This window comes from Blennius ocellaris (genome assembly GCF_963422515.1).
Source record: "Blennius ocellaris genome assembly, chromosome: 6".
NCBI classification, from domain to species: domain Eukaryota; kingdom Metazoa; phylum Chordata; class Actinopteri; order Blenniiformes; family Blenniidae; genus Blennius; species Blennius ocellaris.
Window position 1 is genome coordinate 15,853,520 of NC_137655.1, and position 27,779 is coordinate 15,881,298.

At 41.1% G+C, this 27,779-nt stretch overlaps 1 protein-coding gene across 1 annotated transcript; it reads right to left on the reverse strand.

Annotated features, from left to right (window-relative positions):
- Window positions 1-1,713: 1,713 nt before the first annotated feature.
- On the reverse strand, window positions 1,714-26,040 carry stk39 (serine threonine kinase 39). Its single transcript, XM_080497669.1, has 19 exons — window positions 25,871-26,040; window positions 23,669-23,777; window positions 23,262-23,370; window positions 22,560-22,701; window positions 22,170-22,225; window positions 20,684-20,793; window positions 20,451-20,552; window positions 19,972-20,105; window positions 19,803-19,851; window positions 19,102-19,167; window positions 16,260-16,331; window positions 15,449-15,571; window positions 14,722-14,751; window positions 14,319-14,375; window positions 13,516-13,577; window positions 6,470-6,522; window positions 6,083-6,151; window positions 5,568-5,632; window positions 1,714-1,994 (listed from the first exon to the last, which is right to left on the reverse strand). Exons 1-19 carry the CDS (start codon window positions 25,978-25,980, stop codon window positions 1,920-1,922), a joined length of 1,593 nt encoding a protein of 530 aa, XP_080353795.1. The 5' UTR covers window positions 25,981-26,040; the 3' UTR covers window positions 1,714-1,919.
- Between the last annotated feature and the right edge of the window lie 1,739 nt (window positions 26,041-27,779).

Consider the following 27,779-nt stretch of genomic DNA (forward strand, 5'->3'; position numbering starts at 1 on the left):
AAGACTCATAACTACGTTTGCCCCCCCCGTGAGTGTAACAGAACTTCACATGTGGAGATTACACTGCACACACAAAAATGCAATATTTTGTGCAAAGCACTAATGAATTTAAATACATAATGTATAATCAACTGAAGAATCTCAACAAGTCCATGATCTACTATATAAGACTTATAATCTACAGAAGCGGTTGCAACCAGATGGACACAGCATCTCCCACATATACTTCTAAAGACAGGAAGGCAAAGGTTTTCAGAGTCAACTTACCGTTTATGTGAGTAGTGAGAAAAGAAGTATTATAAATAAATCTATTTACAACTGTATACTTTACAACAAAAATGAAATGATACACATTTTTTTTTAAATAATAGTATTTTATTATTTTTGCTCCTCTTCAGAAATTTGACATCAGCTGAATACAGAGAGGAAATGGGAATAATATGCTGAAACGGTACACATACTGTACATAGAAAACAAAATAAATTACTTCATAAAATAAAGAATTTAGAAGAAGTTGACATTTACCACCTCATTTACTTAAAATAATATTGAGCTACTGGACTTTATTTTTAGGGGGGGGGGGGGCGTAAAACAAATGGCTCGTCACCCTTTCAGTAGTTGCCGTTTGGTTTCATCCTCAGATGCATCGTCATACAGTACATATTTTAAGTAGCTACTACATATTTGGGAACATAACGTTTTTGTAGTGCAGCAAGACAGCTGGAAAATTAAAACTGGCGTCAGACGACGCATCAACCAGCACAGGTAACACGACTGCAGGGCTCTGTTATGTAATGCACATACATTAACATGTCTCGGTGGGCTAAGCATTCGCTTGTCGGGGGGGAAAGGAGAGAGGGGGGGCGGGGGGGGGGGTTGGGGGTCATACGCTCAGCCCAAAAGTGCAATTCCAGCCAGCCTCGTTAAGTCGTCTTACTTCACTTGAATTGTGGCTTTGCTGGAGTAATACATCGGTGAAATGGTAATCAGCAGGCTGTGCGCTTTGTGTGGTCTCACTCTTTGATTACTTTCTTAGGCACAGAAAAATGAACAAGGCACCTCTAGCATTTTGAAGCAGTAACACTGTCGAGAGCAGCAAATTATACACAGTAGCATCCAGGTCTCGTTTCTTCTGCACACGCAAGCAAATGGTTCTATTGTTGGTGTGAAACAGGTCTTGACACGGAAATACGATTCATTCTCATTTTAGACATTCATTGTATTATTATGAAAATGTGCTTTTCCCCTATAAGTGAACTAAATCTTACATTGTGACACGGACCTCAGGGAAACTTCACAAATGAGTGGGGATGTGAGTGAAAGTGAGTCAAAGCAAATTTGTTTTCATTGTGGCAACAAAACAGTGTGAGAGAAAAAAAAAAAAAAAAAAAAAAATATATATATATATATATATATATATATACATATATATATATACCTTCTCATTCCAATAAATAATGAGAGCTTTGCTAAACACAGAGGTAATGTGACTTTAAAAAAAAAATAAAAAATTATAATAAAAATGATTAGAAGGAATAAATAAATAAAACAATCGCAGCTACATCTTAATCACCCTCTGTCGCCACCTGAGTACATCTTTTAGGCTCCAGGACGGTCTCTGGATCCTGGTCTGTGCGCTGGGCGATGGAATGTCATTAAAGTTAAGGAGGGGGGGGGCGGGGGCAGTGAGCATTGGGGGGTGAGGGGGGGGTCGGTTTGGAGCTAAAAAAAGGTGCAGGTCAGGGTGGTGGTAGAACTCCGCCTCAGGAGAAGGTGAGAGGGAGGAGCAGGGAGTGAGTTTCTGGGTGGGGGTGGTGGAGGGGAGGGGTACGATATTGTAGGAAGTGGAGGTGTGATCCTCAGTCTGTCTGCCCTGAACTGACTCCCCCGTCTCACCTGCTGCGGGAATGAAGAGACCATCAGCTAACGCTGAGCTGGGCAAAGCCGATTAACTTCACCTCGTCCGGGATCTCCGTCTCATCACAGCCGGAGGCCTGCGCAGGAGGGGGGTCAAAGGTCACTCAACTGGACGAAAGCTGACGAATATATAAAAAGTCTTTGCTTGTTCAGACCAACTTACAAAGGTAGACACATCTGTGCACACATTAAATGTAATCCAAGTAAAGTGAAACGTAAAGTAAAAACGTCATGTTTTAGGAGTAACAGTAAAAGGTGCACATGAATACGAGGTTGAGAACGAGCAAAGACTCCGCTTTCTTACACAAAATTGAAATATGAGCTTTTGCTTTTGCTTTTTCCAGCTGTTTTTAGGAGTTTTCTTCCTCTTGATTTGACCAATTATCAGCAGCACAACCTCTTATATGCATCTCCAGAGCATGACAACACACACAGATGTACAGGACATCACTCATGAACGACATACAGACACAATTCAGATCTGACAACAGATATCTTAAACAGGTAAAAGACATGCTATCATACAAACACTGTGTCTGTTGCACCGTAACGCTGGACCTCCAGCTGCCAGCTTTGACCACTGCTTAGCACATCTGCACTAACATGTGCAACGCATAAGTGCACTTAAATCGCATTATTTCTTTATGAAAATGACAAATGTGGTCATAATTGATTCAGCTGATGTTATGTCCAACACACGCATGAATATTGATAATACTTTGTTCGCTATCGGTAATGTACCAAAAGTGGAATTTAAAAAGCCCAAATACACTAATGCTTGGACTTCAGGCTGTGCACTTTACACCATTTAAATAGAGCTTTGGATTTCTAAAGGACAAAGGAAAAAGAAAAATCTAACTGCTTTGGCTCTGGTTCAAAATAATTAAAACATTAAACTGTCTGGAAACAAAACTGTCACTAAAGAATGATAGTCAAACTAATTTACAAACCGAACTTGGAAGAACAATAGTATTCATTAGTTGTTTCTTGCTTTCCTGGCAAGTGTTGGACCAATATTTCTAAACAGTGAATCTTTAACTTTGTTTGATTTCAGCAGTGTTTTATTTTTGGGTAATAAAACAAAAGAGGAGAGTGAAAATCCCTCTGAAAGCTAAGAGAAGCTGTGGTGAAGTATGGAACAGGGCGATAGATCTCGGCCCAGTCCTGCAATCGACTGATTTGTATTAAATATAGATTATAGTTTTCATGATTGCGTTAAAGAGGAATAATGTAAAGTTGGTTATGCTCCGGCCAATGCCTCATCAGTGAGGCGAGTATCATCGCCATGGCTGCAGCGATACATCAGATTACGGAAGCACGAGATTGAATTATGATGAAATTAAAAATCCAATGTTGGTAAGTTTATTTCTTCAATGCTTTCGTAGATGGAATAAAGTAGGTCACATTTACTGGCTCATAGTATGTCTACGGCATCACGCCCAGCTCTATTATTTACAGTACTTTCAGTCTGACGCTTTTATTTATGGTTCAGGTTCCTTCCAGCTCAGATGAAAACTTAAAGCCACATTGCGCTCTCAGTTTGGATCATCTTGCTGTTGCACAACAGTCTCCTCAAGGTCAGCTGAGAGAAGTTTCCCGGGCGGTGCCGGCCTCCACGGCGGCCTGACATTACCCCCCATGCAGCACTTTTTGTGATTAATTGTAGCCTTGAATACAAGCCAGGCCTTATCGCCCAACATCAGTGGCTGACCTCACAGATGCTCTAGTGGCTGGATACGATCAAATCCCTTCGGCCTATCGATTTGAGAATAAAATGATTAAGACACGGTTGTAAACCAAACCAAGCTGCGAGGCGCGGCGCCGATGCTTCTCCCGGCACCTCAGTTCACCTGAGTTTACAAGCTGCTCTCATGCCGAAGTGCAGATTTGTTTCAATGAAAATTTATTTTTTCCCCCCCATTTCATTCAGATTTTCTTCACAAAATGTTGAGCGTGAATGGGCGACCTAACTGCTGGCTCATCTGTGAGTCTCTTCTGCTTCCCGGAGGGGGTGGGGGTGCGGGTGGGGGGGGGGGGGGGGGGTCTGAAAGCTGTGCAGTCGTCCAATCAACATGCAGATACTTTTATTAGAAGTCGGTTTTCCTGAGCTTACAGTTTGTAGTGAGCTCTTGTTCAGTTCAGTCATAAAAGTGCTAGAGTGCCACCCACGCCATAAATTCTCTGCATAAAGTGTTATGAATTGTTCCCCTCGCGAGGGTAATTATTCTCACTCCCCGGGTTTTGTGGCACCACCCTCGTAACTCTTCATTTTAGAAAGGCCGAGTTGAGCTGGAGTGAGGACTTTACGCAGCCTGCAGTGGAGCACAGTCACCATATGGAAAACAAAAGCGTGTCCATATATCTACATGGCGTGTCCGGCTCAGCCGTCGCTCTCTAGAGGTTTGTTCACCTGCAACACATTCTCGCTGCTGACAAGGCAAACATGGCAGAAAGGTCACTCCGCGTGTCTCAAAGCACAGATGTTGTTTTTTTTCACAACGACACAAAGGTCAATGACATATCACTTACATATTCTCATGAAATCCCTTATTACCATGTTCTAATAGGTCGCAAAGCTCCAGAGAGACTCTGGAAAAGGACACATGTAGCATCCAGTCAGCCCTGGTCTCATCTAATCCAGGCAGTCAAAGCTGAATAAGCAGAGGTCTGTTTCGCCAATATGATCGTCAGCGTGTTCAGACTGAGCGACCCGCAGCTGAACTCTGCACAGCACAAATAAACAAACTGTAACCAGCGGTTTCAATTACGATTTAGCAGATTGAATCTTTGCGTCAAACCAGCAGAAAGGAAACATTGCTGCTGTGGAAATTGTATCTTGGGGTTGAAATTGTGTTTGACCTATTGCACTTTTAGACAAGTCCAAATCCTGTTATTCCTCTCCACAATGACAAAAACAAAAACAAACAAACAAACAAACAAACATCCCTGGAGATCATACATATTCAAATAGAAACCAAACCAAACTGTGTTGTGCATGCTGTATTTTCCTAACGTACGGCGATTTCAGCCATTTGTCGTCACAGAAATCCGTCCTGAACTTGATTTGATTAAAGGAGGTGACTCAGGCCAACAGCTTCTAATTGGACAAATATCAAACATGGATCACAAACAACTGAAAGGAAATGACTCTATTTGTGTTAAATAATTATATGTTATCATATTTCATATGTTTTAGATCATTTGCTTTGCTGGAGTACATGGACAGTATTTATGTACATTTTTAAATTGCCTTGCATAAGAAAAGTGCTACACAAATATTAAGTGTCTCTATTAAGTGTTACAAAGTATAATATCGGCACACCGAGTCGTATATAACCTGCCAAATGTTTAGCTTTGTCACATTGGCATTTATAGTGAAAACACATTGGTATTTCATATTTGTACGTCTCTGTGGTTCCTTGTGTCCGCCTCACTTCTGTAAGAAATAATTTCTTTGTGCCAGAGTCTGAAAAATCTTTAGTGAGTGAAGCTGATTCATGCTGAAGCTATTTCATTCTGGCATTCTTAATATCTCTAGCGCTCGCATTCCTCGCCAAACCTTCCATCAACAAGCCGTTTACGGCTGGACGCTGTCTGGCATGACGAGCCCCGGCCAGCTGTCGTCAAGCATCAATCACAGAGAAACTCACCAGCTTGAAGGTCAATACTTTGTAGGTAGTGGGGTCGTCTACAATCTTTTGAAGGTTAGCAGCAACTGGAGAAGAAAAGGTGGGGGAGGGAAAAAACTACAATGCGTTACTCTGAAAAAACATGACATAAGACTCTGATTTCTAAGGGAGCTATAGTTTATTCTGGTTGATCTCTCAACTTAGATCTTTTATTGACGATATGACCAAATTAAAGTGTGATCTCTAATGAACAAATTGGAAACAATATTCCCACGGGCCAAACTGGACCGACTGGCTGGCCGGTTATGGGCCACGGGTCATATGTTTAACACTCCTGCTTGATGACAATGCAGGAACAAGTCTAAGTTCATTATCAGCCCTTATTCTTTGTCATTTCCAGCTTCCTAAATGACATGAATCCATCTCTTATAATAGCTTTTAGAGCCAAGGCTTCATGTTTTAACGGTAATGGTAAATCGTAAATTACTTTTTCTATTTCAGCACAATTTTCCAAAATAAAGAGGGGAAACCATTACCAACAACGACATCGTGCCCACTGACTAGACCGGCGGAGAATAGTTCCTGGGAAACGCCATCAGCGGTGTCTTGTGAGAGAAGAACATGAAAAATAATAACGTTCCACTCAGCAGGTAATTGTGTTATGTGTTGAATTAGATGCTTTCCAGAGCAGGGTGCCATTACCCATTACACACACACACACACACATACACACACACACACACACACACACACACACACACACACACACACACACACACACACACACACACACACACACACACACACACACACACACACACACACACACACACACACAAAGGTACACAAACAGCCGTTCTCACAGTGTGTAGATGCCATCATGAATGAAGGGAAGCATGTTTCCCAGTGATTTAGGCTCTTACCTCGCCCAGGAGTGAATTCAAACCGGATGTCATTCAGCTCTTTTTTGGAGTTCCTGGAAAATAAAGACACGAGTGGGTGTGACTACGGAGCAGGGACATGATTGAGCTGCAGAAAACAGACGAGTGTTCATGTCTGAGGAGATGAAAATGACTGCCGTTAACTACGAGATGTGACGATGAGGTGGAGGAGAAATTCTTCCAATGTGCAGTCTTTCGACACACAACCGGCGGTGAATTTGAAGGCTGCAGGAGTGTGAGCCAACAACACAACCAGATGTCTACAACACCAATCAACGAGATGAAGAACACTTTATCTCCGAAGACGACCGGTCACTACCGGCTGTGAGCCAAAAAGCATGACTTCTCCAGCCCAGTCCGCAGCATCACTTCACACCATACCGACCGCAGACGTTCCATCACTACAACATAAAGTCAACAGGACCTGTTCCTTTTTGGACTCGACTCTGCACCACTGGAACAGGCCTCCCCAGAGTCACAAATGTGTTGTCATGTGGTTATTTTGGATTCACTGCTTCTTAGGAGACTGTCATTGTGTCTGTCTATCAGGTGTCTTGCAGCGTTCCCAAAATAGATCAGAAACCCTGTCATTCAATCTCTCAAAGGTTTTACAGCTTTGTTTTTCAGGTGCTCTTTTCCCTTTCAGGATTGCATATCTGCACTGACAGCAGTGCCATGAGTTAAGACACAATGTGTGCTTCATTTAACCACATCAGACCTGCTGTCTCAAACAATATTTCGAGATTGAGGCTGCTCATGGTGCGTTCATGAAAGCGGGAAGTTCAAACATCTGAGTGTAACAATAATATCGAATAACTTAACAAATTTTATAAATTTTAAATATCTCTGGCCAAATTTTCTTGAGAAAACAGGCCAGAGTTACAAATTGGGCGTCTCTTTATGTCTGGAGTTTCTGTCGTCACAAGAGAAATTGTAGGAATTTAAAGGATTCGCCTGTCTTAGTTTGGCAGCTATTAAAACACAAGTTGCCAAAATTGTTCGGAAGTGAAGTGTATAAATATCATTACCAAGGTTCATCATGTGTTGTCTCGCATGTCTCATGACTCGACGTCATATATCACGTTGTCATATAAGAAGAGTTGAAATGTTCAACTCCGTGAATGCACCATTGGAGGACATATTCAAACCAGCCACAAAAGGCTATACACTCTTTTCATGCATACTGCAGTGCCAATTATCTTACTGGATGATTACTATGTACAGTATGTAATCATGTGCAATAATTCAATGTAATTTTCAATGAATATTTTACAGTTTTGTTGACTTCCTCATTACTTATTAAATAATTACTTAAAGGTTTGACTTCACTCAGAAAATGAAAACAGTCTTTTCGTCTCCAACAATTAAGTCATTGTGGAGCCAATATATAAAAACAACAGATTTTTAGACTTTTTGTTAAACTCCAAACAATGCGAGAGAGCTATGAGAGTAAAATGTAGGAGCGAATTTGTGAGCCGTAAAACCAAACAGTGTACACATAAAAATACTCTGTGAGGCTGAGGAGAAACACAGCACGAGGGTGGTAATTCTCAGAGGCATTGGAAGGTGGCACTATGGTAGAATATACCGTGAAAGGCAAAGCACGAGAGGGGAAATGGTACGTGGACGTGTATGTGTGTGTAGTTTTTCCCCACATTCAGATTTGAACGAAAGTATCAGCAGTCGAACCACTTCTGCTGCTGCATCTACTGAAACACACTGTGTAAAAAGAGGAACTATCAAAAATGTTTGGGTAAAACTTCCTGTGGAGTAGAACCTCAATTGAAAACTGCAGCAAAATGCGAACAGAGACGTGTGCGTACGTCCTGCTAGTTTCGCTTCACTATGAGACGCAGCCTTCCTGTCAGCGTCTTTGCAACATTCACTTGACTTCATTTGCATCGCAGGCATTGGGAATCTGTCTTTCACATGCGTTTGGGTGGAAAAGATGTTTTCTGGATCTGACTATGCCAGATTGACTCCCCCCCCCCCCCCCCCCCCCACCCAAAAAAAGAGACACCTGGTGGGAGGAGAAGGTTCATTTGGTTTATATTCAAGGAACATAAATGACATGGTCGTCACTCAGCCTTCATATTAAATGAGATACACTGCGTTATATCTCAACACGTACAGAACCAAAGACATATTTGTAACAAGTTTGTTAGCAGCAAGTCAAAAGAAATGAAAGTGAAAATCAGGATTTACCTTACTATTTGTTATTTTTTTTATTTTAGAAATGCATTTAGTAGCAGCAAAATCAAAAAAGTGGAGCAGATGGATGTGAAAAACAACAACTAAAAAAACCACCTCCTTTCGCAGCAGTGGAGGCAGGCGGTGCACGCTGCCAAGGCTGATGAGGCAACACGCATGTCAGATGGATCATAACCCTGCCCAAAAAAAAAAAAATCTGCCACAAATCTGTCTCCTCTGTAGAAAGCCCAGAGACGGTTCAGAAAGCATTTTGTCAGAATACACCGGGACCATGTGGGATTAGCCATATATAGCAGACCTTTTGAACGAACCCTCTAAAGGTTTAATGATCCCGCAGTTCAAAAGTGAAATCAGGACTTTGCCCTAAAGCACCGCTTGCATATATGAGATTATACTATAACCTCACAGGGCAATTCTGGGTATAAGAGACAGTTTTCTAAAAAAAAAAAGAGAGAGATGTATCTAAGTAAAGCGTAGCAATAATGTAGAAGGACTGACTTTCTTCCAAAAGAGAGAGAGAGAGCAGACTGACTTAAGATAGATAAACATAATAAATACAACAGAGCCTGTCTGGTTGGGGAGGCTTCAACAGAGCAGTTCATTAAAATGTTTCCCAGTGTTTGTCAGAGGTTACTGGAGTAGTTTTGAGGAGGAAATGCTGAATATGTTGCACACTATGATGCCAAAGCCAACAAACACCCTGCAGTGTAAAAGCTGCACAAGTTTGTTATACTGTTTTATCTACGTTTTAATTGAATATAAGCACTGATGTTAGATGGGGAGAGAGAAAAGTATCAAAGTTCACATTATAGCTGAAAGGCAAAATAATAAAGCAGGCTAAACTTTGTTTAATTGTTTAATGGCATCAAGGGCAATCCCAGAAACAAATATGTAATACACTTGTTGAATGTTTCACTGTTTTATTTACTAAATAACCCTTAAAAGCCCAGTCTTTACATAAGGGCAACCCAAAGCTCTGGTACGAGCACTTTTACGATGTCAAGAAAGCAGAAATAAAATGAGGAGTTCTGTCTCCAATGTTTTTTGATGCCTGGAAAAAACAACTGCTTCACACTGTGACTACAGACTTTACCAGTGTTCTCGCTTGTGGTGCGTTGTTCTAGTCTAACTCAGGTTTGAGGGGGGGGGGAAAAGAGAAAAGTTTGCACTCTGTTTTGCTTTGCTTTGCATTCACACTGACATTTCAAAAGTTGTAAAAAAAAAAAAAAAAAAAAAAAAAAGTAAACAAAACTCTGCAGCATGGCTGTTGTGACAAAAACTCTGAAACATAAACGTCACAAGAACGCTGTGTGCTGGACTAAATGCAAAAACTCTCCATGTTTATTTATTTTCTCTTTCTACCACTATCTGACATCTCACCAACAGCCCAGAAAACATATGATGGAGTCAACTCAGTGGCAGGAAGGTCTCCAATGTGCAAACCAGACACCTTTACGGTCTGTCACAGCCATGGTCCATGCTGCATTTACACAAATGAAACTTCCATAGAACTACATCTGTCCTGCTTCATCCAATTCTTAGGATTGAAATGACAATGTCGACGGCTGCGATCACCCCAGGGATCGTTTTAATCACACCAGAACTAACAAGCTCATTACATCCGTCTTGATCCATGTCGAGGTCAGAGGTCGCCAGGGCCGATCCCAGCTGACTATGGGCAAAATCAGAGTTCGACCTGAACAGTTCATCACTCCACCGCAGGCAGTTCTCTTAATTGGTTAATCTAATGTTAATACTGTGGAACACTGTGGGAGGAAAGAAAAGTAGCTGGAGAAAAGCCCACAGAGGAAGAGGGAGAACATGCAAACTGAGCTCACAAGACCAAGCTGGACTGAAACTAGGGATGGGAGAGTGTTCACCACCCCTGGCTGTTCACATGCTCTTTAAAAAAATCATTGCAGTTACCGCCCACAGAGAAAAGATGGAATCCGTGAGCAGATTGTAACATGTTCTCTGCGCAGAGGAGAAATACAGCACCAGAGTATTCATTTTGAGATTCTTTTTTTTTTTCAATCAGTCCATCTCCAGTCTTTATTTATACAGCACCTTTCATACAAATCAAATATAGCACTAAGTGCTTTCCCTGATTTTCCAACTGGCAATTTAGATATGCCTGTCAGGCTGGTATAAAGAAAACTCACCACAGTAGCTTGTGCAGCTCAGTTGTTTCATTAATGTAATCACATGATGACGAATGAGTTACCATGAAAAGCAATGAATGAGAATTGTCTCACTTCATTTAATTTAGGCCTTGAAATGTGGCTGAATAGTAAAAGAAAAGTGGCATACAGGAAGGACACTTTGGGAAAACTGTCATGCAGTAATAAAAGAACAAGCGAAGACAAACAGATCCAAGTAAACGTGTCTTGAATTCTTCCACATACAGAGCGGGATGAAAGTAGCATCCTATTTTTCTAACGCTCAAACTCACTCATACACACACACCATCTTTCTCCCAAATTAAAGAAAATATTCCAGAAAGCTAAGCTGACATTTTTTGACTTCCAGCTATGCTTCATGAACAAGAGGCTTTAGAAACACAAGGAAATGTCACCTCTTGACTAAACAGCTCAGCGAAATCAATTTGCATCTGTCCTATTTTGGCTACTTAAGCTCCAGTGACATTGCGCCAACAGCGTGGCACCATTTGCAGGCGAGCGTCTCCTCCTTAAACCGCTGACATCGCTACTTTCAAGAGTTCTGGATGCCTTTGGAAAAAAAAAAAAAAAAGAATAAAGAAAAAACACGATGTGCAAGTTTCAAACAAAATGTTGAAAATAATCCAATCATACTTGTGCTGCTGCTGTTGTTCCCCTCCCTGCTGCTGTGGAGATCATATTATCATAAACTCATGTTAATCAGCTCTAACTCTCTTCTCAGTGGAGAGGAGACCAATTAGCTGTTTACTTTGTCTCTCAGTTGCTTTCATACTTTCACCCCATTTACATCTTGAAGTTACAAACATCTTGGGCTTTTTTTTTTTAAACAATAAATTAGTTTCATAACAATTCCAGTTTTTAATTGACAATTAAGAAGAATGTACAGCTCACAATGTGATCTGGATTTAGAATAACGATAAAAGTGATTGACAACAATAACACACAAAAGCACAGCTCATTCAGCCGCCTTCAAAGCAGTTGTTTGACGCCCGGCGAGCGGACTGATGTTGGATAAACAAAACTTACGACTTCAGTGGATGATGGGCCACCCTCATTACCGGTTACTGTGAGTTTTCTCTTCAGTAAAACCTCAGTTATGTTCACATTAAATATGCCAGTTCGACAGAAAAAAAAAAAGAAACCATTTAAATCTTTAAAAACACAAGTAAAAACTGCCATAAATGTCATCTGCATGGTTATTAACTGAAAAAGCTTTGATTTGATCGGCCTACTAAAAACACTTTTTTTTCCCTTCATTAGCTGCATCATACAATTTATGAAATCCATAAATATCTCCTGTTTCTGCCCCCAGAACACAGGAGTGCAGCCAAGGAAAAGCCCGAAATATGAACGCAGTCTCTCATCTTATTAAACCTCCTGTGCTGATTCACTTTGAGGCACACCAGATAAAATCTCCTCTGCAAAAAGCAAAAGCCAAATACATTTTCATTCAGATGTGAATTTTGAAAGCAGACTGCACTAATGCCAAATCAAATGCCTGAGAAGCCATTCATTTAAAGTTGTAGAAGCAGCTACCTTTCTTTTTGTTGAGAGAAACGTTTCAAGAGTGGCTCAATATTATTTGTCAGTACAAGGGGTATCCTTTACTTTCCAAGTGTCAAATATAAGATGTTCTGTAAAGTGTGTGTTTTTTTTTCTCCTTTATAAATTATAATTAGTAGATGAGCATGTCGCACAAGAAAATTGCTTTCCAAACACGTACCTTTTCAAGATTAAAAAAAAATAATTTATGAATTAATAAATAAAACATTCAGCTTTGGGACTTAGATCTAAAAGGACATCTATCACACGCCTGACAAACCCGAACAACCTGACAGCCAAATGTCACAGTGATACTAAATGCAGTGAATACGTTTCTATGTGGGAATTAATTGCTCCGATGCGTGACTCCGCAGTGACACATTATGACAACCCTGCTCGGGATTTTTTTACATTTAATATGAGCCGCGACAAAAGCTTAGCCTGTCAATTCCTAGATCATATCCGCAGATAATTCATCACATAAGTTGCAAATGAACTGTTAAAATGAAGATGAGAAAGAGCGGAGGCCCACGAGAGCACAGTGTATTTGTTTTCATCACCAGCTTAGGAAAATGGCTCGCCACCAGTAAACAGTCAGACGCCACCTGTTACAGCCAGACCACTGTTTTGTCAGTAATTGCACAGAGTGAAATGGTTTTCTCTGCTGTGCATGATGCCTAGAGGGGGACCTTCAGATGTCTGTTCAAGCAAAAGTATGCTCAGCAACCAGCTCATCGGGGAGCTTTCTGTCCATAAAAATGCACAATTGGCTTTCTGTTCCTGCATCTCCTCACTGTTATTTTCTGTCTGTTTTTTTTTTTTTTTGTCTTCCAGGAAAAAAAAAAAAAAGTCCCTTATCATACATGCAACTAAATTTAGTTCATTCTCGCGCTGAATCACGAATCGCCAAACACTTGGTAAAGCGGCAAAGAGTCATGCTCCAAGTGCAAACTGTCTGTGGAGCATGGAGAGGGAGTCAGTGACTGAGCGGACAATGCAACTGTAAATCTCCTTGTCGTACGTAATGAACATGTAATTAACTCTTCTCGTGCCAATATTCTTGTCTGAAAGGAGAAAAGGCATGAACACACTCACCTTAGCCGTAGTACCATGTTGACAGCACCGGGAATGCAGGGCGCATCCTCGAATGGTTCAACCTGCATGACAAAATATCATCTGAGGAAGAGCTTCACCTTGTTTCCTAATATCAAACAGGCAAAATTATTCTCACATCAAGCAAAGTTTTAGGCGCTGTTAAAAAAAAAAACCATTTAGTCAGACTAAACCAGACGCATGTGCAACAATGAAAGCACGCTCAGACAGGCAGTGTTGTGCGTTTTGTACTGACAAATGTCAACTACTGCGGCTGCAGGGAAAGTTGTGAGAGGAAAAGACAAGGAACAATACACCTGTATTGTGGAAGGGACTATGACTGTTATCAATACCATATTACAGATGGCTTCTTTATGTGGCGAAGAATGGAAGCAATGATTGCTGAGTGGCTGTCAGAGTTAATTCCTGACTGGGACACAAGACGACACCTCAGACTGTTTTGGCTCATTTTCAAAAATGACAATAGCTTTAGAAAATGGGTTACAATGGCAGTGAGTCTTCAGATGAGATACACCCAGTCACTGAGCTGGCACTGTCAGGCAGGCAGCCATTTACTCTGAGTTATTACTGCTGAGAGCATCTCTCCTGGAGACCGACATTCTCACATGTGCAGACACACACACACGCACACACGCACAGGCGAGCACACTCACGCACACACACACAGACACACACAGACACACCCAGAAACATGTGCACAGACAGAGATGTACACAAACACACAATCAGTGTGGCATCAAGGTCATTGAATCATGACAAATTAGTGCTGCTGCCGAATCCCTCACCTGGGGATGCTGAATAGACAAGCCTTCAATAGGAACATTGTTGGCATTCTCCTCATTCTAGGAGGAACAAAATGAGAGGTATAATTGTGCAAATGCTATTACATCCTTTGGTAAATATCAAATCAGCGCTCGTCTCACAAAGAAAACACAGGGAAATAATTTGAAAACAACCAATGAGGAGCTATTTGTTGATTTTTGTCACAGCTTTAAAACAAGGTCTTGTATGTTTTGAAGAAATTGCATGGAAATGTGTACATTGAGACAAGCATTCATTAAAGAGTTCATGATTCTTCAAAAAACATCAGCCTGAGTTGGGAGGTTTACTATGTCTCCATAATAGCATCTCTACCAATTTCTTGAATTTCATGTTAAGATATGTATATGAGAGTTTTGGCTAACTTACATCTTTGGCCTCATCTTTGACCCTTCGTGACTGGAGGAAAAATCAAACACACATTTTTCAGGTTCGTACACACGGGATGTATACTATCACATCTTCTTGTAATACGCCATTTCGTTGCTTTTTTTTTCCATTTTCATACACTGGATGTACAATTCTCTTGTGCTCCATCCACATGTCATGTCACACATACCTTATAATTTCTTCATTTTGAAAAAAAAAAAACATTTAAAAACAAGCTTCAGATTAATAACTAACACTGCATCCTTGTAGACGAGTACTATCAGCATAACTTATCTAAATCATTACTATTGGGAGAGTAATATTTATTGCATCCAGCATTAAAGCTAGGTGTCATTATCAAAGAGCTCTTTGATCATGGTTGTCTACTTTCTCCTAACTCAAATCCTTCCAGCTCATTACAGCGACCTCATGACAGACTCTCCGAGATAAGCCATCTGCTATCCCAAAAAAAAAAAAATAAATAAAAAAAATCCCAACCAATCAGAGAGGGAGGGGAGGCACAGTGAGTCAAAGACAGAGGGGAAAGTTGTATAACAGTTTGATCTCTGGGTTAAACATGACATGCAACACTTTTTTGGAATTTCTGTGCAGACAGAGAGACCGTGTAAATGAATATCTGAGTTTAAAAAAAAAAAAAAAAAATTATGAGAATAGTCAGCGTATATGAAAGAACACTCTGCTGACACTCCCGTGGAGTCTCACCTACCCTGCCCTGAGTCACAGCTGCCTTGCCCTCCTCGCTGCCCTCGTCCAGTTCGTCATCGCTCCACTCCCAGTCTCCGTCTTCTGTTTTGTGCAAGTGGCCACTGGAGCCCGGGACTCTCCTCACCTGAATCGTTACAACACACATCCGACATCTTACATGTTGAGAAAATCAATCCCAGTTTCATCATTTGCACATGTACTTTACCCATAATTCCAGTTTATTCTCATACATTGAATTTAAATCTTCCAGTAATGTACTTTATGCTAAACTGTACTGTACTAATATACACTTATAAGCAAGCATCTATAATTTCACATTCAATTAATGGAGACTTTTTAAATATTGCCTGGTTGAAGAAAAGAAAAAAAACAAAAACAATTATCTACTTAAAATAACAACTCAACATTTTTCAGGCGACAATAATGGTAATATAGGTCGCTCATCATAACAATATCTGGGTTCAGTACAGTGTACAAAAGTAAAAACCCAAAGAATTTGAGAACACATAAACAAGGCTAAAAAGCAAGTGGTAATAAAACCGCAAACGTCTCCATTAGAGCAAAACAGATACCATAAGTAGAGCAGAAGGTTTGGTAAAGTCTGTTATTTGTTGTCGTTCCTCAGGAAAAGCTTGTAAGTGAAGCAACACGCGCCTAATCTAGCATTGTGAGATAAGATATGGGAGTGCCAGTGTTACAGAAGAGAGCGCACGCACACACACACACACACACACACACAACTTTAAGCCACTAGTGACAGGGTCACATCAATCCGCCAGCTCGAGACCAAGTGAAAGTTAAAGAAGCACTACCCTTCTGCTGGTGTCAGGTTTATTTTCCGAACCTGACATTGAATCAAGGCTCCCCCACTTCTGCTCAGAGTCCTTGAGCAAAACAGACACAGATCAATGCACTCAGCAGCCACACATGACTGCCTGACTGACATTCACTCACGTTAAAAAAAAAAAAAAAAAAAACACCTCTCAGACTCACATGTAGGGAAATATACATGAGTGGAACCTTATAAGAACAGCATGGGAGAGTGTTGCTTTTATTCACAGTCTGAACCTGCAGCATATTCTGCTCCACTGCCCTCTTTTTGATATGAGGCTTCAGAAGGCAACCAAGCAGAACTCAATCAGTATTGCAATTCCGGCTCACCATTTGTGCACCAGACCATTCATTAGCACTTCAATAAAAAACCCTTTTTCTAATTTGCCACTTCTTATTATATGGAAAATCAATAATTCAAAACCACACTGGTTGTAAGTCACTTACGTCTAATCTTTAAACATAAAGCCTGCAATTTTCTCCTCAAGTGTGCTTTATCTGGAGTGTCATGATGCCCTCTGCTGGCGGTTCAACCTTGACTTCATACCGGCGCTCTGCAACTTTCTGGTTCACCTTTAAACTGAGACTGACATGGCTTAAAAGGTTTTATGTATAGTTTTGATATGCGTACAAAGATTTGCTTTCAAAAATTCATTTCATTGCATTTTCAGCAGTTTTCAATTGTGATTTTAGTGGTTTCACCCTCATTTTAAAAAAAAAATATTTTTTTTTTTTTACACAATTTTGGCTTTCTTTAAAGTTGTTAGATTTTTCTCTCTTTTTTTGTATTTCTTGTAATTTTTTGTGGGAGGGGGGGTTCTCCCCGTTTATGATGGTTTAAGCTTTTTCCCATTTGAGTTATTTTTAGTTACATTTTTTACTTAAAGCCTGTTTAGCCAAGGATTAAGAGACTGGTGTGTAAATAATCTGAAAATAAGATAAAATGTTCATGAATAACTTTCTAAACTCTTCATGGAGCCACTACAGAAGTGCTAAAGAGCCACATGTGGCTCCAGACCTGCAGGTTATTGATATTTGAGAAAGAAAAAAAGGCTCAAGCCAGAACAAATCCCTGTTTGTTCGAACTCCAAAGCAATTTCCTTTATTCCTCATTACTCAGTTTAATTCAGGCTTCCTCCTTCCATTCATCACATAAAGCATTCATATAAAATTACTTTATTGGTGACAGAATCTACCATCTCCTTTTCATTCACTGGGGAATGTCAAAGGAGAAGCCAGATCCCTTTTAAAACTCGTTTTTTTAAAGCTGTCTAGCTGTGTGGCTTTTACACTCCCAATCTTCCTTCAGAGCTCGTTTCCAGGGTAGCAGAGTCGCATGTGTTTACCATGACTACAAAATACCAGGACTGGACAAAACAACAGAAGAAGAATACAGAGGAAAAAGGTGCAACAGGGCTGAGGGGAAAAATACTGCACATCGCACAGGTCAAGAAAGTTAATGCAGTTGTTTATAGTGAGAAGGTGCACTCCAGGGTTTGGAAGTAATTACACAAGTATTGAGAGAGCGAGGCCACTGTCGGCTGGGTATAAAGAGGTCATAACATCCTGGGACGACAGCGTTTCTGCAGTATTGCTTGTCTCTGCAAGCTTTGGGGGAGGTTGCTGAGTTCATAATGCAGATGCGTCGGTAGGTCAAATCAGCACAAAACAACAAGGACACCAGATCTGCAGCTCACACAGTTTCTCATATGAAGCTATTGGGAGAATCAAACATTACTCCCGACTACATTTTGCTGCACATGGCATATTACTCCTCGAACAGAACTCCACACATAAAAAAAGTGTTTTCATTACAGTAAGTAGTCACTAATTATGGTCTTCATTTTGGCTAAATGTCCTCCACAGTGTTTGGACTCTCCTCCGTAAAAAGTCATTTGAAAAGTGATATAATTTGATTCCATTTGCTCTTATCAGCACGCTATGCAAGACCTGAATACAGTTACTCATTTAAGATCTAATCTGGTATCATTTGCGATCCCTGTAGGTGCAGACTGAGTCAGAATCTGGCAGCAGTGACGTACTGGACTCACAGAACTCAACAATCGGACTTCTTCATATCTCTTTTCGCTGTAAGTATCCTTTTGCTCTTTGTTATGACTGTTACCTGCCTGCACTTCCCACATCCCACTGCAACAAACCTCAACAACATCGTGCCACCCCCCCATAGTTTTCTCCCCCTCTATTGACACCCGGCTCTGCTTGTGCGTAATTAGAACGTCATACAGAGCGATGGCAGGGTTGTTTACTATGTCCTCCATTTAACCCTAACCATGTCAGTGAATTTCCACCACTCTACTCGGCTACTCTGCCTTCTGGCGACCGCCCCCCTCTGCTCCCACTTCTGTCCGGGCCGTCCGCTGTGCCTGAAAAACTGCACTTCCTCAAGTTAAACTGGGACCAGCGGGTGACAAAAGCAAGCACGCCCCAACAGTAATGTCCTCTCTCTCGCCGACTTCATGTTAACACTTCATTTAATCGTGCTTTCCTTTCATGTGACACACACAGAGAGAGAGAGAGAGAGAGAGAGAGAGAGAGAGCTGCACTCAGGAGCCACTGACGCAAGCTTGAGTAGCCGATGTACCGCTTGACTCTAATGTCGCAGTGGCCCATATTTTTACATAAGGGGGCCATAAAGTGTTTGAGGTGCTGAAGAAAGTCAGAATCCATAGCTTGTGTTGACTGTAAATGCAACACCCTGGCGGAGGGAGCGACACTTCAGTCGGTCCCCGCTCTCCGCCATAATTTGTGTCATGTTTAGTCAATAACCGAGTTATTTTACAGGGAATGTTTCTGTAAACATACCTTCTTCGCTCGCTGGGAAATCTTTGGTGCGCGACACAAAAGCTTTTCAACCAGATATTCTTTGTTCTGAAGGGCAAATGAGACACAAATCATGATAGAATTAATAAACAGAATGAAACAAAAGCAGCATGTAAGAATGAGCCACAAAAACTTCAAGTTGCGCTTGTGGTTTTTTTTAATTGATGAGTGGATGAGTGGCGGCGCAATAGCGGGTATAATTACACTAATCGGCTTCTGGGTATAATTTTCATACGCTCACAAACTTTTCATAGTTGTTTTTGTCTCTAAAAAAAAGTTGAGATCATTCTAATTATATCAGATAGTAAAATATCCGGGAGGTAGGAAAGATGTAGGACCAATAAATTATCTACTAAATCAGTGATTTGCAACTTTTTCCCCTCGGAGCGCCTCAATTAAAGCCTCGAGCCCACCTGTGACCTCTGATGCACCCAAAAGGGGGGGGGGGGGGGTCCTAGACCCCAGGTCAGTAACCACTGCTCCAGGTTGTCTGCCTGCATCTTTGTGGACTTTTTATGCTCAGGGTTGTTTGATGTACAAAAACCGTGAACTAACAAAACGTACTGAACACTTAGAGCTGGAGGCGGAACGAGGCCAGAAGCATTACATCAAACAACAAACGCAAACAAAGGGGGCGAACCAAATATTTCAGATGGAGAAAAAAAACAAAAATAAAACAATACCTTGGCCTTTTGGAAGAATTTGCACTTCAAAAGCTCTGCGGCTGTCGGCCTGAACATTCAAAAAAGGAAAGAAAAGCAAAGAGTAGTGAGAAAACACCAAAACAAAGAAATGCATCAGAATCCGATCATATTCTCTACATCAGCAGTAGATATGTGGAAGGCGGCTAACCTTTTGGCAGGATCCTTCTGAAGGCACATAGTTATTAGCTTTCGAAATGATTTGCCGTATTTTTTCAGCAATTCCTTGTCCTCGATGCCCGTCTCGAGAGTGGGTGGATCGTTCTGTAGGGTGAGCATTAAAACCTGAAAGGACAGGAGAGAACGGTCAGCACAGCCCACGCAGCAAAACGCAAACAAGCAAGTGAATGAGAAGAAACTCAAAGGAGGAAATGAAAGGAATTGAAGTGAAGGCCAGCGTCCTTTTGTTTCCCACTAGACGGGTTCCCTTTTTCAGCATCTTGTTTCATGTCTACAGGTAAAACATTTCGCTACAAACTGGTCCCGTTGACAATCGTGGAATGTCAACGAATCAAGTCAGTTTCGAAGGAGCCGCATTTTTATAGCAACAGTTTTGATCTTATCAAGGCCACTAAAGAAAGAACAAGATCGCCCACATTTTTTGAATAAAAGCAGCTACTTGCGACTCACTTTCATGGGAGGGTAGCGGTGGTACGGCGCAGACCCCGTCGCCAATTCTATGGCCGTGATCCCAAAACTCCAAATATCTGCTTTGAAATCATAGCCTCGAACCTGCAGACGTAGATTTACAATTTGGATTTAGATGAAGACGTGACTCGGCATCAGGCCACAGAAAGAGCTCAGGTCAACACAATTCCCAAATCATGAGGAGTTCTGCAGTGGTTCGACAGAAAAAGACTCACCTGCTCCATCACTTCTGGCGCCATCCAGCAGGGCGTGCCCACAAAGGTCTTTCGAACTTTGTTTCTGGTCATGTCACCCCCAGTGGCGAGAAATGAGCTCACTCCAAAATCTGTTAGAAAATGGAAGGAGGGTGAAAAGTTAACATTTGGGTTGAGAACATTTAAGAGTTTAATCAGAATACGATGGAGAAAAAAAAGAATAATATGTTCATTATTTGAAATTGCATTGCCAGCACACTAAGTTATTTAAATATCTTGAGTTGCTCTATCATCATTTTGTTTTTACTCAATATATCTTCAATTCTGACATCATTTCTTTCTTTTTTTTTCAGATTATATTTCCACCTGCACTATAATTTGTTCCTCCTCCTCCATGTCACTTTGGTTCTGTTTTCTACCTTAATCCAGGTCACTGCTCTGTGATATTGATCAGAACGTTCATTTTGTATCACTTCAATAAAAGCTGTTAGTCTCTTTTCTCCTGAATGACCTCTCACTAATGAAGTGTTACTCTTTCCTTTGCTATGTTTAAGTGGCCTAACAAACTGTGACAGTGATCAGGTCAGCCTCCGAACTGCAGCTTGGCAATTTGTGACTGGGTGAATAGAAGGAAACACGGTGCCAAAGACTTGAACAACTGGAAGTGTCAGCAAACCGCAAGCTACTTTCACTGGCAATTATCCTTAATAAAACACAGTATCAACAATTACATACTCCATTCAGGCAATTACAAAAGACCCACATCTCGGCTGTCTGTCTCAATGTAGCAAAAAAGCCTTCCTGGCTGTCAAAACAAAATTAAGTGGTTTAACCTCCATGCACCAAGGTTTCTTTTACTTTTTGTAACATTTGTCTGCCTTCAAAGCTGGCTATGATGTCAATTGACCCTCTTTTAAATGTTTTTTTTCTTTTTTCCCCCCAGCTCATTGTATAGATCACAGGTCTTTAAAACAATAGCTTCATCTAAAAGCATTCAGACTGCATCCGGCTCTAAAGGCTGAAACACATACATGTCCATTAAGGTTTTAATGGGTTAAATGGTGCAATTAAATGACCTTCACTGGGCCATAACCATCTTGAAACAGCACATGAACACTTCCACGCATCAATAACAGGCATTTTGACCTCTCTTCCCAGATTCAGTGACATGAGGAGAATGTGTGCGTGTGAGCCACAGTGCACATCATCAGGACACTGAGCCTGATGCAACAGGCAGCAATTAACCCAAACTAATGAAGGAGAGTGGCTCATTAACCTGCTTTATTGAAGTCAGAAAAAGAGCAGGCTGATTCAATAACCACTATATGAAGCTTCATCTAAGACCATGTACAATGTACCCACAATGTACACATATGAATTTATTCTTTATTAACTGAAAAAAAGTTTTTTTTTAAAAACTGGGATTCAATTCCACCTTTTAGGCAAGCATGTATCTGTAATTGGAAGTGTTTGTCACAACACAACTGCACAAATAAGTTCAACAAACCTGCGATCTGTACAGATCCATCTTCTCCCAGTAGTATGTTCCCAGCTTTCACATCCCTGAGGACAACAAAACGCTGTCAAACGAGAGTCATGTGGAGCAGCATTGATTCTCCCATCGATTCTTCGTAGAGTCCAGCTGACCCTCGCCATCAAGGACTCTACCCTGAGGGCTGAATCAAGATTGAACCGGACTCTGTGACCTTGAAATCCAGGAAACTGTACAGATACAGCCACTGAGCTGCAGCCCTTCTTTCGGCAAGTTCCAACAGTTTTATCCAACAAACTAACAATGTTGTATTGTCTTCCATCTGTATTTTTTTTTTTCCTCAAATGTTTTCTGAATTCTTTACGTAATGATTAAATGATTAACTTTCAGTGAGAGAGACACTACCTGTGGATCTGTCCATTTCTGTGCAGATAGTCCAGTCCCTCAAGAACTTCTTTTAATATCGTGGAAATAATAGGTTCATCTAAAGCTGCTCGACTTTTCTCTTCTTCTTTATTTGTGTGCTTAATAATATCCAGCATTGAGCCTGAAATGACACAAACGAGAAAAAAAAAATAAAAATTCACAAGGCAATGAGAAATGAATCAGCACAACATTGTTTTATGACCCACATAGACATTACATACTATTACCTCACAAACAGGAGCCATGAAGATAAGAGAGAGGAAAGTTGTCACAGGCTTTATAAAATAAGGGGTGATAAAGTCATTAGCCCTGTTGCGTCATGGCAATAAAATCTGGGTGGAAATGTGGCAGGTGCATCTCCCTGTGGAGTTTGCATGTTGGTTTTTTTCTGTATATGCATGAATTTGCTAGTATATTTTGGCTTCCTACAAAAAAAAAAAAAAAAAATGCTTTCTTAGTTGATTGTTATCCGTGGATACATTAAGGGTGATTGTGCATGTCTTTCAGTGTGTTTGCAGTGTGATGGACTGACTCAGCCTGCAGCCCGATAACCTCCACTCCCCAAAAACTCAACCCAGTATGGAGAGATGAATCACACGTAAAGATAGACGGCGGTCAAGACCTGAGTAAGTTGGCTCGTCCTTACTATATGAACAAAACGTCTGACCAGGTGACGCTTACCTCCACTCAGAAGCTTCATGACTAACCACAGTTCATCTTTCACAACAAAGGAGGTGTAGTAGGTCACAACATTGGGATGGTTGCACTGGCTCATGGCTTGAATTTCTTTCTGTTGGTTGACACAAATGACGGGAAATTTTACTTTTCATCTCAACTTCAACTTCTTTTTTCTTTTTTTTTTTTGTATCAATCTGCAAGAAACCAGCAAAAAAAAAAAAAGTGGTGGATTCATACACCTCACAGCAAAATTGCCCATTATTACAATCTGTACCGCATTATTAGATACTGAGTTGTCAGACACAAGGAGACAATCACATGGTGGATCGCGGGGACAGTGGCAACACAGCGTGAGAGGATGGGACCCAAACATTGGGCTGAGAAAAATAACCCCTATTTATTGGACTCACCAATAGCTCATCCATGCTGGTCTGGCATTTTTCCAGGTTGATTCTCTTTATGGCCACGCGCTCCTGTCTCGGGGTGCACAAGGCGGCCTGCACCACAGCTGTGGCCCCGCTGCCTGGAATCACAGCCACAACAGAGCAATGAAAAAATAAGAGGTGGGGGACCAAGAGGGACTCGCATCGCACACAGTTGGATGACTCCTGAATTCACTGTGCGGATTCCTTCTGTCTGTCCTGCTCTCTGTGTTTGTGTGTGTGTGTGTGTGTGTGTGTGTATGTGTGTGTGTGTGTTGCGATGAGAGTGATCGTCTTTCACATGTGTCTCTCTGAAACGTCACACCGAGTAAACAAGATGAGTCAACTTTATATGAAGAGGGAAGTTTGGGGGTTTTTCTAACATGACGAGCTGCTAACTTGGTTCATTACAAATCAGGCCACGCTGGAAGGGGTGTGTGTGTGTGGGGGGGGGGGGGGGGGGGGGGTTGTTCACACCGAGACACTGTGACACAACAACACACTGCCTGCAAAGTGTGAGCAGCAGATAAGGCAAAGTAGAATACGCGTGATATCCGACTGCTCGCCACCTGATTATGAGTACAGAGCGGGGTGGTCTCAGTAAGTCATCACAGTCAGCAGCACACAGCTGTGCTGCTGGTTCTTATCACTACTGACATGACCTTTCAGCTCGTCTGCACAACACCCGAAATCTGCCAAAAATATTCACAACTTCCTTTTACACCTCGCAGTACAAAAGGAAATTACAGCAGCTGTTTTAGATAGTGTCAGGATTTTTCTTAGCATAGTTCAACAATAAGCATGTCCAAAATACATCTCGCCATTAACTTTGAATTCGGAACTTTGTTGTCGTTTAAATGCAAGTGACTCTAGGATACCAGCAGTCGTTATGACCAAGCTTAAAGTGATATATTAGAATAAAATAATGTGAATGTGTGCAATTTTATATGCGAGGTATGATTGACAGGGAGAAGAGGGAGCATGTCTTTGTTCATTTAAAACTGCTGGGGGAGTTTGAACTGAAACACTTCATCAATATGGTATTAGTATCAAACCCTTAATCCTTTAAGTAGTTTGTCAAGAATGAAATGCTACTTTCAGAGTTTCCACATTAACAACTCCCTACTTTTCTTCAATGAGAGTGACTTCAATTTGTTTTTGTGTTCATAGTCAAACAAACATACCACAATTTACTAATTAATAAATTAAAATACAGAATGAATATATAAAGTAATAGTTAGTTACTCCCCCCATAGGGTTGTTGCAATCCAATATTTATACTGATTTCACATTTCACATCAAACTCTTAGTAGTTATTAGTAGTAGTACCATGGGTGGGTCTAAATTACAAAATACGACACTGTAAATAACTAGTATTTTTTTAGTATTTGTATTTTGAAAGTAATTTAACTCATGCATCAACACAATTTGCAACAGCTGACCTGCCAATCGGATTACTTTTAATTATTGCTTAATTAACACACATGTTTATATTTTATAGGGGTAAATTGATTTGAGGTCCTGGTACCAACAAAACACTGAAATGTGGCTGGAAAAAAAAAGTAGTTTTACCAATGGGTACCTTCAGTTGAAAAGTACAGTCAAACCTTTGATTCGACTATACTTTTTCTCTCTCTGTCAACATGTGCACCATGTCACCACTAGAGCTATTTAACACCAGCCATGGAAATCGTTTATGTTATTTAACACATTTCAATTGTAGTTTATATTTCTGTGTAGAGCAGGAGCAATCCAATACTTTTCAGTCGTCAGCTGTCACTGCAGTACTGCTGACATTATTCTGATAGTTGATACTGCTGACAGCTGGGGCACTCTTATGAAATGTTCAATAAAAGCTCATTGCCCCTGCCTCCACATCTTAACAGCACATGGGAGTTTTTTACACAGCCATCTGTGATTTCAGCTAATAAACTGGACCTGAGCCATGACACTTTGCAGCGGATCCGTGGGAGAAAAAGACAACGCAGAACTTAACGAGAGTGACATTTCCACAGGGTCTCCGCAGCTGGACATCCTCTGGAGTCTGTTGAACATCCGCATTGGGAAGCGTTGCGGGAGGCTGCTGCATGTGAAAAACGCCGGTAGGCCCCGGGCCGTCTCTCCCAGCTGATCAGCAGCCGCGGGGCGCCCTGTCAGCCTCCGGCCCGGAGCCCGCCGCCTCCCCGGTACTCACCGATCACTTCCTGCAGCTCGTACGACTCGCGGGTGATCGGCCAGCTGGCCGTCTGCGCCGGTTGCGGGTGGAGAACCAGAGCCGTGGAGTCGCCTTGATCCGCCATGATGATGATGATGATGATGATGGGAGTGATGATGATGATGGTGGTGGTGGTGATGATGATGCGGCTAGTTAGCGGGCCTCTCTCCCGGACTGACGGAACAGAGAGGAAGAGAGAAGAGCGAGGGAGAGAGGGAGAGAGGGAGAGAGGGAGCGAGACCGAACTGACCTCACCTCCTCGGTGCGAGTGTCAGCTGGCAGCTGCAGCAGGAGGACTGCTCAGCAGCAGCTCAACCCGGAAAATAACGGACCGCACACACACGCTCGCGCGCGCGCCTCGCACACGAGGGGTGAGATACAGTGACAGGCGACACTTTTTTTTATTTTTTCCAACTCCATCCAGGAAGACCTTATATAAAATGACTATAAACACATACAGGCAGATCCTACATCAGATATATGTTTATTAATGCGTAACACTTTGAATATGTAAAAACTGAGTGCATTCGTTGGTTGTCGGAGCTGCTTTGTGTTAGTTTGTCGGTTTGACACGTATGTGTCACATGCAGTCAAACGGCACATGGTGTTAACATTTGTTGTCCAGCAGGGGGCAGTACGACATCTCAGTTATAGACATGATTTTAGGGTGTTTATGCTTTTCCCTCCATATAATCTTTTTTTTTTGTTGTCCATCTGCACATTTCACAAACAATTACTATTAATAGATATATGACTCTTACTGCAGCCAGTTTTGCTGTAGCCATGAATGTATCTGTCCTAGAATAGAATATACTTTAATAACCCCCAGAGCTTTTCAAAAGCTTCTGGTTCCTTATTTGTTTAGTTCAAAATATTCAAAAGGGGTTAATTTCGGTTTTGTTTTGGGGGGAGTATATTTTAACAAGTATGTATTTAGTAAGTCTTCTGTTATATTTAAAATACAGTATATATTTTGTCATTTAATCTATGTGTCTTATTTTCAACATTGTATTTTTTAATAACATTGCAACACACCAAAACGGCAACCATCTGGTTCTACTTCTTATTCTTATTCTTATTCGTATTCTTATTCTTATTCTTATTATTGTTGTTGTTGAGATAACAACACATCCCCTTTGTAAGCGCAAAAATACTCATCCAAAATATTACCTGACAAAAGTTTGGACACACCTTCATACCTTCTCATTCAATGTTTTGTTTATTTTTTTTTACATTTTTTACATTTTACTTATATATATATATATATATATATATATATATATATATATATATATATATATATATATATATATATATATATATATATATATATAAAGTTATTTATAGGACATTAGTTGAGTACTACATCAGATCCGTCAGTAGGTGGCACAATTTACCAAGCACTGTCTCAACATGGAAGCGTTATGATTGATCATTTCTCTATTTTACTGTGATTATATCTAAATAATCGATAATCGCTGTGAGTCTGTCACTAATCGTCCACAACAGTATGTACAACATTCCTTCCAACACGATATGAGAGCGTCAGACGTGTGAAACAGTCAGTAAATGACACAAAGAGTCATTCATTGTAGTGTAGTGGGCTGTCTGATGTTTTTTTTTTCTTTCTTTTTTTGTAATGGTTGATGCAGATAGTGGCCTGTCTCGGTAATGCAGTAGTAAGGCTCCTATAACGCGCACTGGCCGTATTGCATGACATTTCAGCGCACCAATCATTGTGGAGGAGCTGATTGAGTCTACTTCCCTACACCGGGATAGCTGAGGGGAAACGGACGGACGGATATCTCATCATCAGCCCAGTCTGCACGGCCGGATCGCCTGTGAGAGACCTCCGAGACACGCAAGCGGGTCATCCAATTCTCA